The sequence below is a fragment of the Oncorhynchus kisutch genome, linkage group LG10 (assembly GCF_002021735.2).
Source record: "Oncorhynchus kisutch isolate 150728-3 linkage group LG10, Okis_V2, whole genome shotgun sequence".
NCBI classification, from domain to species: domain Eukaryota; kingdom Metazoa; phylum Chordata; class Actinopteri; order Salmoniformes; family Salmonidae; genus Oncorhynchus; species Oncorhynchus kisutch.
Genome location: NC_034183.2, coordinates 53,428,144 through 53,443,840, shown reverse-complemented (window position 1 = coordinate 53,443,840; position 15,697 = coordinate 53,428,144). Strand labels below are relative to the sequence as shown.

The following is a 15,697-nucleotide window of genomic DNA, read 5'->3' as shown; positions in this document are numbered from 1 at the left end:
TCTGAGAGAGAGAGAGAATGACCCAGAAGCTTTATATAAGGAAATATAGGTTAGAAAGACAGTTAAGATGTGTTTGGATTGCCTTATGAAACTTGTGAAATCTTGCTGATCTGGCACATTTTTCAGCAGAGCCTGTTAGCAGGTGTTGGGTAACTTGGGTTTAATTGCCTGTGCCAATGTGCATGTAAGCAGGCCATTGGAGACGAACACAACAGACGTGTACTGACTGGCACAATGCACCCAGTCAAAAATCATCTACAATTCTTTAGAACTGTGTACTGGGGTTATATCCTTCCTGTTTGGCCCTGTCCGGGGGTGCCCTCGGATGGGTCCACAGTGTCTCCTGACCCCTCCTGTCTCAGCCTCCAGTATTTATGCTGCAGTAGTTTATGTGTCGGGGGGCTGGGGTCAGTTTGTTATATCTGGAGTACTTCTCCTGTCCTATTCGGTGTCCTGTCTGAATCGAAGTGTGCGTTCTCTAATTCTCTCTTTCTTTCTCTCTCTCGGAGGACCTGAGCCCTAGGACCCTGCCCCAGGATTACCTGACATGATGACTCCTTGCTGTCCCCAGTCGACCTGGCCGTGCTGCTGCTCCAGTTTCAACTGTTCTGCCTTATTATTATACGACCATGCTGGTCATTTATGAACATTTGAACATCTTGGCCATGTTCTGTTATAATCTCCACCCGGCACAGCCAGAAGAGGACTGGCCACCCCACATATGCTCTCTCTAATTCTCTCTTTTTTTCTCTCTCCTTTACAGAACATGCATTTCTGGGGGGAAAATGTACACAGAGCTTTGTTTTTCAAGGAGTTTGTGTTGTGGATGAGGACCTAAAATCATAAACTGCCAAAATACTAAATGAATCATTGTTGTCACTTATGCCATGAATTATCAGACTCCCTGGCATTATTGCCATGGTTTATGGAATTTAAATTAAACAAAACTCATATGTAATTGTCTTCTCAGCCAGGTCTACGTTGTCATTGATGGGACGTTCGCGTTGATAAGAGCGGGGGCGCGCAAACGATAGAAAGCACCCCACCCTCAAGAGCACTAAACCTTGCGCGTGCTCAAGAGCCAGTAGTTTCCGTTTTCTTTCCTAGTGTTGGGGGCAGATTTCTGCGCGCAGCGCCGACTGTCCTCTGCTTTCCAGCTTTGAAAACGCCTAAATTGCAGAGTCAGCGGCATACTCCTGACACAACAGGCACGGTAAGAAACCTCCGTCGGTAATCTCGTCCCATTCATATCAATATGATAGTTAGCCCGATTAGAAGCTGCTCGTCATATAGTACGATCTTGGAACTTGACCGAAGTGATCAATCTCGCTTTTCAGACAAATCCAATTTCTTTCGCTTTGAAATAGGCTATCGCTGTTGTTCAAACGTGGCATCTGAGTTTGGACATGACATTGCCACGCTGATTTTGTTTTTGTCTGTTAGCGTGGTGATTGCATTGCAGCCACTCCCCGTTTCATCATTTCATTGTTACACGGTAGAAGCCGCGTTTACACCGTCGCACTAAAAACATTCTCATCTGATCTTTTACAGAAGATTCACTCACCATAAATATTATCCTTCGATGTGCTGTTTCGAATGTCGTTTGTTTCTTGGTGAACTTGTCTAGCCTGTAACGGTGATGACCATGCTTTTTTTGATATATATATATATATATATATATATGAATCTTATTTCACGAACATGTAGGCTATTGCGCTACTGACCGTCTGTTACTCAAAAATATATATAACTTGTACATACTTTCCTTGGCGATTTTTAAAAATGTGCTTTTTTTTAAAAGCGGATATACGAGCCCTTGTCCACACAAAAGGCTGGTATAATCAGTCGCAGGTGTTAATTTCTCACCCCGGCCTAGTCGCCGGAGGCTGAGCGCACTGTTCGGCGATTTTGCATAACCTATATCTGAACCTCGCTTATTAATCGACCTAATTCAGTACCAAATTGCTGATGCATTTTTAAATTTTTATTATTGGTTTTACGGATGAATGTTAATGCATTCTAATTGACGCTTGTTTCCCAATTAAGTGTTTCCCACCTACACGTATAATGCAAGACGGGCAGTAGTTCAAGCCGATTTATGTGGATGTTTTGAGAATTCAGAGCCCATGAAGGCATGCATTACACACACATCCACGTCTCACATACCACTACAAAGATGCCAGCTGTGCTTAAACCATTTAGTAATCAAGGTCGATAGAGCCAAGCCAACCACCCAATGCCTTTTATCACTTTGATTTATTACTCCGAATAATCTGATGTCCAGGACGCAAACCGGTGGAGGCCTTGCCCACAACGAGCTCTGATTCGGCAGGACTCCACAGAGAAACCGCTGCAGTACAGTAATTATATAATGAGAGTCTGCTGCTCCCTATAACTCTTATTAGAAATACCAACAGAGATCATTTGACTCCCTCAGAAAGTGATAGTGTGGTATCCCAAATCTTTGCACAAGGGAATATTTATTTATATATATATATATATATATTTTTTTTTATTTTTTTATTTTTTATTTACAGCTTGGAAGTTTAAAGGAATTCCAGCACCATTTCATTGTTTATGCTGTACAGTTTCAAATATAAAGTTCCTGTTTTCCAAGTATTGCATTTGTATGAGTTTCATTTGTATCATTATTATTGCATGTATTTTCAGGGTGCAAATCTTTTGTCTAAACCCGTGTTTATCATTAGGTCCATTGAGGAACCCAGATATGGATGCTGAGCAGAACCAGGTGTTGGACACCGCGTCAGAGACTCGAGAGCAACAGGAGACTGGAGCAGGAGACTGCCCCCAGTCACAACTCGACTCTCCAATAGATCCTGCAGAATCTCCAGTGAATGGGCAAGAAATGGAGCGTTTGCCAGATATGCTGACAGAGTCAGGAATGTCAGAAGAAATGCAAGAGACGGCGCCTAAAGCAGAAAAATCACCAAAGAACATGTCTGAATCTCCTGAGAAGGTTCCAGAGACATCTCCAGAAGTTGTGACTAAAGCAGAGAAGTACCCAGAAAAACAACCAGAACTAGAGAGCTCAGAGGTCTCTGAGTCAGCTACAGCATTGTACTTCGAACCAGACAAAAAACAGACCACAGTGCCTGAAAAGCAGCCAATGCCAGAGAAAACACCAGAGCCTCTGCCTTTAGATGAGCCTCTAGCAGAGAATAACATTGAAACTGCGCCAGAGAAAATGGCTGAACCCGTCCCAGAGGCTGTTAAACTGTCTGTGCAGGCAGCGCCCGAGCCTGTCACACAGCCAGAATCTGAGGACGTGAAACTGCTCGAAGAGAAAGAGCCTGGGGAATCTGAGAAGCAGGCAGAATCTGGTGTTGTGTTGGCGGTGGTGCCAGAGATGCCAGCGGAGTCTAAAACTGTACAGGAAGCGGAGGCAGACAAACAGATCGAAGCTGAAATTGTACCGGAACCAAAGAAACCAGTAGAGGCTGTGAAGAAAGTGGAAGCAGAGAAACCAGTAGAGGCTGAGGCTGTGAAGAAATTGGAAGCAGAGAAACCAGTAGAGGCTGAGACTGTGATGGAAGAGAAACTGGTAGAAGCTGAAATTGTTAAAGAAGTAGAGTCCGAGAAACGGGCAGCAGGTGAGGCAGATGCAGTGGAGCAGCAGAAGGCCGAAGTTGTCGAGCAGATTCCCGCTCCTGGTACCCTATCTTTTGCCTTCCTGGAGCATGAGCAGACCAAAGCCACACTTCGCACCTCTCGCACTCTAATCATCCTCAGAGGCCTCCCCGGCAGCGGCAAGAGCCTCTTGGCACGTGCTATTGCAGATAACTACCAGGGTCTCTGCACGGTCTGCTGTGCTGATGACCATGGTGTGAAACCGGAGAGTCCAGAAGCATCGGCAGATGGGTACAAGGCTTTTGACGATGCTGTGGTAGCCTGCTGCAGTGTAGGAACATCTGCTCAAGTGATAGTGGTGGATGACACCAACCATACCCATGATCGGCTGGCCCGTCTTGGGGAGGTGGCAGAGCAGCACCGGCTGGTGGCCATGTTTCTGGAGCCCCGCACTGAGTGGAGCAGAGACTTGCCACAGCTGGCCAAGAGAACTCAGCGGGGGCTAGAGGAGGCCCAGATCCAGGCCATGAAAGTACCTCTTGAGGAGACATCCCTGCCCCTTTTCTTTGGCTGGTTCCTTCTCCCTGGCATACAGGACAAGGTCAGGTGCACATCCATGGATTTCCTGAAGACGCTGGACACGCTTGAGGCCTTCAAGAAGCACTTGCCTGACTGTGAGTACAGCACAACGGTCTTGTGATACAGACTTCTATTGTTTATATCTGACTCTGATTTTAGTCTCTTGAGCTTGACTGCGACAACTGAGCTTGCTTTGTTTTGTTTTTTTCAGTCACTGTTGAGGCTGAGAAAGAGGTGGACCTGGAGCAGTATTTCCAAGCCAATGGCGTTCTTCATTGCACTACCAAATTCTGTGACTATGGCAAGGCTGAGGGAGCCAAGGAATATGCAGACAAACTAGTAAGTCTGAAAGTATATTGAACAAAAATATAAAGTCAACATGCAACAATTTCAATGATGTTACAGTTCATATAAGATAATCACTCAATTGAAATATATTAATTTAAGCCCTAATCTATGGATTTCACATGACTGGGCAGGGGTGCAGCGGTGGGCCCACCCACTTGGGAGGCATGCCAATTGCATGCTCCCTCAAAACATCTGACATTGTTGTGACACAACTGCAAATTATAATGGCCTTTTGTCTCCAGCACAAGGTGCACCTGTATAATGATCATGCTGTTTAATCAGCTTCTTGATATGCCACACCTGTCAGGTGGATGGATTGTCTTGGCAAAGGAGACATGCTCATGAACAGGGATATAAACATATGTGTGTAAAATGCATATGCATCTTTTATTTCAACTCGTGAAACATGGGACAGACTTTGCATGTTGCATTTATTTTTGTTTTGTGTATATTGGTGATGGGAATTATTTGTCAAATGCAACCTCATCCTATTTACCACACCGCTCATATTGGCCTTGTTTTATTTATTTAAAATCTGATGACCAGTGCATTGTTTAAATGTATTTTAACTTTTCGGGGGATCCATTTTGAAATAACCCCTCTTTTCCCACTCTAGGCTGTTAAAGAGTTGTATGGCTCTGCGTTCGAGCTGTCCCTCAGTGCCCTCTTCGTCACACCTCGTACTGTTGGTGCCCGGGTTTCACTCTCTGAGGATCAGTTGACCCTGTGGCCTGCCGATGCTGAGGAGGTGGTGTCTGTAGTCCCAGCCGCCGCCACCCTGCCCGCTGGTAGCCGTGCCCACATCACCCTGGGCTGTGCGGAGGGTGTTGAGCCACAACAGACGGGCTTCGACCTGCTGGAGATCCTAGCGCTGCAGCAAGAGGGTCAGGAGGGAGAGCTGGTGGAGGAGATGGAGCTCGGCTCCCTGGCCTACTACGGCAAGGGGAGGTGGCTGCTCAGTCTGAGGGAGCCCATCTCCGCCCAGGCCTGCTTCTCCAGCCTCTACGGGCCCAAGAAGGCTGACTCGACCAAGAAAGACGGGGACAAGAAGAAGAAGCAAAAGTGCACCATACTGTAAAGGAGAGGGGGAAGGTGGAAATGGATGGCTCTGGATGAGTGGCGTACTAGTGTTCTGATTGGTCTGTGGGGAAGTTTGTGTGTTTGTGCTACTTTTGGGGTTTGGGAGGCGTCTTGGATATCCCACCCCAAATTCACAAGCTGTGTGCCTTTCTCTATTGCTTTGCTGCACAACCCAAGAGGCCTTTATACCACAGTTTAGGTCAAGCTTAGCATCTTGTTCAGTGTCTTGTCATGCGTTTTTAGTGCCATAGTTGCAATTGGATAGGATTTCTGAAGACGAGGCCTGATTTCATGGCTCAGCTGCAGTTTTGACAGATGTAGTACTGCTTCTCCTAGTACCGCTTCTCACCGTTTGACCACTATTTTCCCTACTCAATTCATGTCTAACACTATATTTAAAAAAAACTTCCGCATATGTCAGTGTTAAGCATTTAGATATTTTCATGTTTTGTGTGAGTGGCTCATAGTGTTTTCAATGCATGCCAGGTTTAGCAGATGTAGTTCTAGTCATGATTTAGCTTGTTCGCAAAAGAAGTTGCACATCTATTTCAGTCATTTCCTGTGGTTTGGTCAGTTTAGCCATGTGTTTGTATGTTTGGTACGAAGGAAAGAGTTGGGTAATTTCACAAGTAGCTCATGGGCCAAAAAGGTTGTCTGTGTATGCTTGTCCTCCATAGAGGCCATTCCTAATTAACTCTTTTTGCACGATGCTGCAGAAATCAAAGGGAGAATGCTGATGAATGTGCAGTTTGTTTCATTAGCTGGCACTTACTTGGTACTTATCAAATGCTGTGAAACCAAGGCCACAATTCTGTAGTATAGGAGACTGCAGCCTGGGATCATCCCTCTTTCTGTCAACCAGTTAGGTTTTGCATGTCAACTTGTATGTATCCGCTGTCTGTTCATGACTGATGTGTAGGTTTCTTAGGGCAAAGCCATGCTTGTTTAGTTCTTCCAATGAGTCACTGTTTTTGCACATGTTTTGTACACTTAATAAAATAATTTGCTTTGCGCCAAATATTGTCTTAATGCAATGTGTACAGTTACACCCGGTTCAAGACTGTTCCCTTGTCTGTACACCAGTTGTGATTTTTCATGTAAATCTTGGTGGGGCAAGTGGGATCCATGCCAGCAAAGCCACAATACATTCTTTGCACTTTACCACCGCTACACCTGGCTGTCAGCGGAGCCTTGTCTGGCAGCGAAACAGTTCATTCACCCTCATTTACTGCCTTTAAAAAAAAAAAAACTGCTGTAATGAGTGACTTAATAAATGTGGTTTCTACTGATAATTGAGATGTACAAAGTATGGCATAAGGGGATGACAAGAATAGAGGCAAGCCGTAATTTCGATAGAGACATGAGCATGCTAGGACCGACGTCAACTATATGTTCAGCACTTTTGAAATGTACAGTGACAGAATTCAGAACATGGGCTGTTCTTACAGTGCTCTCCCTGTACACCAAGTCAGAACTGTAGCATAAAGATGGCATATAAGCAGACCATGAAAGCTCTTTACAATATTTGATTACATTTCTCAACACGTTATAGGCTACTCAGATGGGGCCACAGTGTCTCCTGACCCCTCCTGTCTCAGCCTCCAGTATTTATGCTGCAGTAGTTTGTGTCGGGGGGCTGGGGTCAGTTTGTTATATCTGGAGTACTTCTCCTGTCCTATTCGGTGTCCTGTCTGAATCTAAGTGTGCGTTCTCTAATTCTCTCCTTCTCTCTTTCTTTCTCTCTCTCGGAGGACCTGAGCCCTAGGACCATGCCCCAGGACTACCTGACATGATGACTCCTTGCTGTCCCCAGTCCACCTGGCCATGCTGCTGTTCCAGTTTCAACTGACCTGAGCCCTAGGACCATGCCCCAGGACTACCTGACCTGATGACTCCTTGCTGTCCCCAGTCCACCTGGCCATGCTGCTGCTCCAGTTTCAACTTCCACCTGACTGTGCTGCTGCTCCAGTTTCAACTGTTCTGCCTTATTATTATTCGACCATGCTGGTCATTTATGAACATTTGAACATCTTGGCCATGTTCTGTTATAATCTCCACCCGGCACAGCCAGAAGAGGACTGGCCACCCCACATAGCCTGGTTCCTCTCTATGTTTCTTCCTAGGTATTGGCCTTTCTAGGGAGTTTTTCCTAGCCACCGTGCTTCTACACCTGCATTGCTTGCTGTTTGGGGTTTTAGGCTGGGTTTCTGTACAGCACTTTGAGATATCAGCTGATGTACGAAGGGCTATATAAATAAATTTGATTTGATTTGATACATGTGCACCAAGTCAGAACAGGAGGTGAAATTAAGAGGTGAAAATAGAACAAATTATTAGGGTGAGGCACATTGGCTACTAACGGCTTACTACACAACATACACTTAGTATTACTTTCTTAGCTACAGTATACATATCTCCCTGGCATATTACATTTATGCAGCAGCATACCACACATTTTTGGACTCACCTTGTTGTGCTGTGCTCACTTGAACAGGAAGGTGGAGCGGCGGTCCTTCGTAGGCAAATTTTGTCATCAAAGTCTGGCGTTCTCTGGATTTATGATGCTTTGAAGACAACTGGGAACTCGGGGGAGGAAGAAAAAAAAGTTGAAACATGATGATGTCAGTGGTATTCAGGTCGTAGCTCCAGAAAGAGGCCCGAGTTCCCGGTTTACAATTCCAAGTTGGATGAAAATTCAAAACATGTTTTCCCAGACTTAGTTAGTTTTTCCAGAGTTCCCAATTGTCTTCCAACTCACATCTGATTTTGCAGTTTTGAGCATGGCATAAATCATGCTTCATTGACAGCATGGCCAATTTTGAATATTTATCATTTTGAACTAGGAAGAGACCCTTAATCTTAGACTTAGGACCACACAACTACAGCCACTCCACTGAATAACAGATGAATGATTGCTTTGCAATGCTTGCAGTTAGCCACTGATTCCCTCCAAACCACTCATTGTTGAATTTGCGATTTCCATCGGCCATTTATGTCCAATGGTTGATGAGCACCGATACGTTGTATCTATAATTTCTCTTCATTATTTCTCTTCATATGACAACGATTAAAAGGATATGCCAGTAGATTGTTGACTTGATTCATGATGACGACTGCCAGCTAAGATTTTGAAAGTATGATGTTGAATGATGATCAGTCCAATCAAAGCTACTGTAGATATAACAGGATTTGACATCTTTTTATCTGTGGCCAATGAGCTTGAGCCTTCTTGGATGGGCACTTCTAATGTAACTCTATGGCAGCATCCAAGGGGCTAGAATTTTAGAGCTAAACCCTTAGACATGGCGGTGGCGTAGTGTCCACACAAGTGACAGAATACTGAGCCAATCACAGCGCAACGCTCTGTATTTTCTGCTGGCTTGCCCCACCACCAGAGAAAGCACTGAGCTTGGCTGAATCACCTGCATTTTGGAGCTGCCTTACTCAAGAAAACAAAAAAGAGACCATGTTTGTATGTAGCTTTATTAACTCAATGATATATATATATTTTTGTTACATTGTTTGCAAACTGATATGTGACATGTATTAATGCCAAAATAACATGCAAAACAGGCAAGAGACCATGGTGCTAAAAATGTGGGGCTGCCCTGAATGACGTGTCGCCAATGCTGCACACCCATTTTAACAGTTAGGAAGCCATTGACTATTGACACTGTACAGTGAAACTCAGCCATTTTGTTTGTAGCTGGAGAAGTTGACCAGCAGATGGCACTCAGCCTCCGGATACTATTAGTACAATGTATGAAGAGAACATGACCTGAAGTATATTTCTCATCAGGCCAGTCAATGTTTGAATCTCCCAATACTGAAGTGGCATACTGGTTGCATCCACTTTTGAGGAAGTGTATCCAAGGCCAAAGGCTCTCGAACACCCCACTACAACACACACAATCCTACCTTCGTTACATTTTATTCTGCAGAGGCTCTGAGTTGAATGACCCAATTGTCAGACTGTCTAGTGGTGTGCCATCCCATTGCACCATATTGCACCACAACTGTGCAAGTTTTGATATCAATCATTTACACACCGGTGTGTATGAGAGAAAGAATTTGCAACTCTTACCAAGGTCTGTACTGCCAGCTGCACTAGACTGAGGATTACACACACTGACTGTACAGGGCACTTGGCTCATCTGACTAATATGATGCAAACGAGTCTTGCTCCTTCCAAATGAAATTGCTCCACCTTGAAATGGTCTGATTTTATTACACATTTGAATGTATCACCCCGGTTCTGTTCGTCATACTATAATGTACTATCTATCCTAGAAAATATATTGCATTGGTTAGACAGCCATTCTGCTGGTGTTTATAAAAAAAAACATTGTTAGCGTTATTTTATTTGGAATTTCTTTATTTGTGCACAAGACAATACAAAACAATGTGACGAGAGTTAAAAAGGCAAGTGATAAGTGCATGTGCAGGATAGGTAAAAAAATGATTATGACCTGGGATCCTTTGGACTTCCCTACCCTAAACCCTAACATTAACCCCTTACCCTAACCACAACCCTTACCCAACCTTAATCCTTAACCATTTTCAAATTCAACTAAAATCGGGTTTATATATACAGTAGATGATTAATTTGGGTGTTGTGTTGAAGCCACCCTGCCTCCATCTTGACACCCCCACCGTTGTAAAATATATTTTGGAAGCTATAAAATGCATTTATTAATTAAAGACACCTTAATGCATACTTTTAAATTATATTATGTGAGCTAAACATATATATTTATATAAACATTTCCTTAAAGTATACTTTTTTTAGATGACTAATATTACTGTCCCCACTACTACTAAACATATACTTAAATACATTCTATTTTCTTCCTTTAAAACACTTATTTGAAATAGAATTCAATGTATTCCTATGGAGGACTGCTCCTACTGAGGAGTGCCAATATGGCCGATCGGCGGCTTCAAAGCCGCTCAATGGCCAAAGACAGAGCATCAGCAATCCTTGGTTTGTCTTAAATGCTGGACGTCTCAAGGATCTCAGATTCCACCGAACCCCAAAAGACTCTGTGGTGCATAAGGCACCTCCCCCTTCCAAATATTACTCGAACAAAATAAACAAACAAAATGGTATCCTGATTAATCAAACTCAAAAGCAAATCGTTTGGGATTCACACAAATAAAAATATCAGGGGTAAAAAAGCACACTACTGCAGTTTGCACAATTTACTCGAAGGCCACTGAATGAAAATGCCTTTGGTGAATCATCGGCTACGTGTTTATGTATGTATCTATATATGGTCAAGGCCAAGAGCAACGGGAAAATATAAATAGCCTTAATGTAGATTGACTTCAGTTCACTGGTGCCAGAATGTTATAAACCTTTAGTCTAATTGAAAAATGGAGACAATTTTACTGTTTTTTTTATTTTATATGATGATGTTATTCCATTCTGATTGGCTACAGTACTAAACAGACAATACCAGCCAATCAGTGTCCTACAGTTGAATAGCGTAGTCGTTTCTTTCAACGACAGGTGGGCGTGAGCGTTATGAAGCAACAGCCATGGGGTGGTGTGACCCAATCAGAGAGCAGGGATATCAGCCAAGTCTATCGTCAGATAGGAAGAGGGAAGAAAACTGAGAACCCAGAAGTGAAATCAGTGGTCCACGCCGACAGCGAAGCCACAGATAGAAGGAGCAGTTAGCGGGATCATTGCCGGCTCATATCGTTTCTCAACCGAAACGATCCAAATCTTCTCAACAGAAAACTGGGAGATCTTTTCCACAACTCTCAAGATATAAAGGTGAGATACATCTATATGTAGATTTATTTGGATGTTTACAGATTGCAAAGAGTAATTGAAAGCTGACTTGAAAGTTACATCAAGTAGTGTAACATGCGCAGTAAATAAAATTTAAAAAGCTAACACAAATAATGTGTGTGTGTGTGTGTGTGTGTGTGTGTGTGTGTGTGTGTGTGTGTGCGCGCGAGAGAGAGACTGAGTAAGGGAAAGAAAGAGAGACACAAGACGAGTTGAACTGGTCAATCAACAGTACCAGTCTTCATTCTGTATGAAGTCAAGGCATTATGAAAGCGTTATTGTGGCCACGGCTTAACTTACTATATATATATATATATATATATATATATTTTTTTTTTTAAATGTGTCGACTCATGGGCTGTGGCATGTTTATTTGTTTAGAAAATGTCCGTTTTACCCTTAATGTAGTTATTTATTGCCATTTAATCATGTTCACCTATTTCATTCTGTTAGAATGGAAGTCATAATGAATTAATCATTTATTTATTTATATTTAACCTTTTATTTAACTAGGCAAGTTATGTCTTTGACTAAATCAAATCAAATTTCATTGGTCACATACATATGGTTAGCAGATGTTATTGCGAGCGTAGCAAAATGCTTGTGCTTCTAGTTCCAACAGTGCAGCAATATCTCAAATGTAATCTAACAATTCCACAACAAAACCTAATACACACAAATCTAAGTAAAGGAATGGAGTAAGAATATATACATATAAGTATATGGATGAGCAATGACAGAGCGGCAGAGGCAAGATGCAATAGATGGTAAAAAATACAGTATATACATATGAGATGAGTAATGCAAGATATTTTAACATTATTAAAGTGACTAGTGATAATTTATTAAAGTGGCCAATGATTTCAAGTCTGAATGTAGGCAGCAGCCTCTCTGTGTTAGTTATGGCTGTTTAACAGTCTGATGGCCTGGAGATATAATCTGTTTTTCAGTCTCTCGGTCCCAGCTTTGATGTGCCTGTACTGACCTCGCCTTCTGGATGATAACGGGGTGAACAGGCAGTGGCTCAGGTGGTTGTTGTCCTTGATGATATTTTTGGCCTTCCTGTGACATCGGGTGCTGTAGGTGTCCTGGAGGGCAGGTAGTTTGCCCACCGGTGATGCGTTGTGCAGACCACACCACCCTCTGGACAGCCCTGCGGTTATGGGCTGTGCAGTTGCCTTACCAGGCGGTGATGTAGCCCGACAGGATGATCTCAATTGTGCATCGGTAAAGGTTTGTGACCGTTTTAGGTGGCAAGCCAAATTTCTTCAGCCTCCTGAGGTTGAAGAGGCGCTGTTGCAACTTATTCACCACACTGTCGATATGGGTGGACCATTTCAGGTTGTCCGTGATGTGTACGCCAAGGAACTTTCCACCTTCTCCACTGCTGTCCCGTCGATGTGGATAGGGCGGGTGCTCCCTCTGCTGTTTCCTGAAGTCCACAATCATCTCCTTTGTTTTGTTGACATTGAGTGAGAGGTTGTTTTCCTGACACCACACTCTGAGTGCCCTCACCTCCTCACTGTAGGCGGTCTCATCATTGCTGGTAATCAAGAGATGTTGTTTCCTACCTTCACCACCTGGTGGCCGCCCATCAGGAAGTCCAGGACCCAATTGCACACGGCGGGGTTGAGACCCAGGGACTCAAGCTTAATGATGAGTTTGGAGGCTCAGATGGGACAGGGCAGTGTGATGGCGATTGCATCATCTGTGGACCTATTGTGGCAGTACGCAAATTGAAGTGGGTCTAGGGTGACCGGTAAGGTGGAGGTGATATGATCCTTGACTAGTCTCTCAAAGCACTTCATGATGACAGAAGTGAGTGCCATAGTCATTTAGTTCAGCTACCTTTGCCTTAGGTTTTCTTTTTAAGTCAGAATATTCAAGTGATCATGCATTTTAAAAAACTTGGAATCCGATTCATAGAGAATCTTAATTGACACAAATCATGCATTATTAGTCCACTCTCAAAACACAGCTCTTGCTTTTTTGAAAGCACTTCCTTGCTTTCCCCAAGTTCATTAGTCCAGAACAGATCTCTTCTCTAGCAGGCAGACCGATGCTTCTTTACATTTTTGAAGCACTGAAGTATTTTTGTAATTTCTACCTGTCAGAACCAGGTGCAGATGTTTCGGTGTTATTGTAGTATAAGGGAAGGCAATCTGGAGGTGTAGGGAACCAGGCCAGGTTAAGGTTAATTGCATTCTGACTTCAGTGCTGTGAAAGACAGTGCTTTTAAAAAAAATCAGATTTGTATCAGAAGAAGCCTGTGTTTCTGCTGTAGGTGTCAGTGGTTTTGATAAGTGTGTGTGTGATGCATATTTTCTGGTGTGTGTGTGCCTTCATCCGTGTGTGTTTGCGTGCTTCAACCACTCTTGATCAATGTTATCCGTGCTGGATCATTTATGTTGGCGAGGAGGGGTGATATTTCATAGCGCTGACAAGCTGCTAGCAGAGAGGAAATAGACAGATCTACTGTAGTGAGTCTGTCTCTCCTCCCATCCAGTGTTATATTGGCCTCGGACCAGAGCTATAGTGACTCAGGAAGAAGAGGAGAAGAGGGATCGATACTGAAGATGCTACAACACCACCTCCATTCATTTATCTAATCAAGGGCTAGCAGGGTAGCAGCCCAGAGCAAAGCCTTCTCTGGTAGGATACCAGGCTCTTTATCTGAATTCTACCCCCTTTTTCGTGACTTCCAAATGCTCTCCAATTACCACCTTGTCTTATTGCTGCAACTCCCCAACGGGCTCTGGAGAGGCGACTGTCGGGTCATGTGTCCGCCGAAACATGACCCGCCCAAGCTATGCTTCTTAGCACCCACTTGGGATCGGACCCCAGGCTGTAGTGACGCTGCAACACTGCGCCACAGGGCTCTTTGTCTGATGAAGGACACAGAGGGCAAGTTGACTGGGTGGTCCATCACTGCAAGAATACTGAAGAGCAACTTATTGTTTTATTGTCAATTTCTTAGTAGTGATATTACGGAGACTAGTGACCTGAGTGGGTTTGTATCAGCACAGTAATGGGACACATTTGTCATCATTGATATCCATCTGGTCTGTGGTAAAAGCAATGATAACGCTCTGCCTAGTGAGTGTATCAGGAAGCCAAGGCCAGATCAATAACAACAGAATTGCCACATTGTGCTGGCGGAAAGAAATGGAGGGGGGCTGGGGGATAACGAGGGTGCATCCAATGTGTGGTGGAGGATGGGGGTTGGTCACGTTTGGTACTGTGAGTCTGGACATCCAAGTACCACATTCAGCTGTATAATGAATAATAATTAAATGTTCATTTTAAGAATGATCAAATCCTTTGTCCTGACCCTCTCCAAATATCTAATTTATGATTTTTATACATGAGTGTTGACAGACCGCTGCCTTTGATAGTCTCTTGGGAATATCTCCAATATCCCAAGTATGGAGTTCCAGGTCACCACGTCATACCAGGACGACCCTTCACCCGTTACAGGGTTTATACACGCGACCATGACATCATCGTAGTCTGACAATCGGGCCATCAGGCTTATCTTGTTTGTGAATGAGGCTGCATGTCTGACACTGACACGTCTCATAATGTGTAGTTCATAGTAGAGAGTCCTCTCCTTCTGGTGTGATGTCTTTACCAACTGTTTATCCCTAGCACTACAAACACTGACTACACCCTTTATTCAATAGCAGTAGGTTCAAGGTGTGTCTATGTGTGGGTGATTGTTTCTCTGTGTTTGTTTTGAGACAGCAATGCATCAGGCTCTCTGAAGGTTGTTTTATCGAGTGTGTGTTTGTCTGGTTATTGTCCTCTACACAAACTCCAGGCCCCCTCTCTGTGCTGTCTCTGGTGATTAAAGCTGTGTGTCTGTCTAGGGGTTCACCTGATTTTTGTTTGAGTGGCAGCCAGATGAGGGCTCATTACTCCATTAGAGTGCAGATCCTAGACCTGGGCTAATCAACTTAGCCTCAGCATCACTGCCTGCCTGGACAAGGTTTTTTTATTTAATAGCTGGGCCAATAAAGGATAGCATATTGCAGAGATGCTGGGGCAGATCCTACAACATAGATAGAGACCTCCGATCTGCAGTTTGTGTGTAAATGAATAGCTCACTATATACCATAATTATCATGTAAGAGGCTGCTGTTGTTAAAGGCTGGCCCTATCCTCTCTGATGTGTCATATTTGGGAACATAACTAGAATATCTTCTACTTAAGCTAGTCACCCTGTACTGGTATGCACCTGTGGTTATAATCGGGTTTACCTAATCTCTCGCTTTTGACCTGTCCCTCCCTCTCTCTCCCTTT

General features: G+C 43.7%; 2 protein-coding genes across 3 annotated transcripts in view; both read left to right on the top strand.

The window, feature by feature from the left end:
* The first annotated feature begins 1,014 nt into the window (after positions 1–1,014).
* Positions 1,015–6,613, top strand: LOC109898418 (2',3'-cyclic-nucleotide 3'-phosphodiesterase). Its single transcript, XM_031833997.1, has 4 exons — positions 1,015–1,213; positions 2,709–4,262; positions 4,379–4,506; positions 5,132–6,613. The coding sequence occupies exons 2-4, from the start codon at positions 2,729–2,731 to the stop codon at positions 5,591–5,593; spliced, it is 2,124 nt and encodes a 707-aa protein (XP_031689857.1). The 5' UTR covers positions 1,015–1,213; positions 2,709–2,728; the 3' UTR covers positions 5,594–6,613.
* Positions 6,614–11,153: 4,540 nt separating this feature from the next.
* The window catches only part of LOC109897288 (ATP-citrate synthase), a 28,425-nt gene continuing 23,881 nt past the window's right edge, over positions 11,154–15,697 (top strand). Inside the window, exon 1 of one of the 2 annotated variants that reach the window (XM_031833996.1) lies at positions 11,154–11,377. The gene's annotated coding sequence lies outside the window, so the exon portion shown is untranslated. The remainder of the gene's footprint in view (positions 11,378–15,697) is intronic. The other variant, XM_031833995.1, reaches the window with a different exon arrangement.

Excerpts from the sequence above, each read along its gene's own strand:
- LOC109898418 (XM_031833997.1), top strand. The coding sequence starts at position 2,729 with ATGGATGCTGAGCAGAACCAGGTGTTGGACACCGCGTCAGAGACTCGA. Across the intron at positions 4,263-4,378 it reads CAAGAAGCACTTGCCTGACT|TCACTGTTGAGGCTGAGAAA; the intron begins GTGAGTACAGCA and ends TGTTTTTTTCAG. Across the intron at positions 4,507-5,131 it reads AGGAATATGCAGACAAACTA|GCTGTTAAAGAGTTGTATGG; the intron begins GTAAGTCTGAAA and ends TTCCCACTCTAG.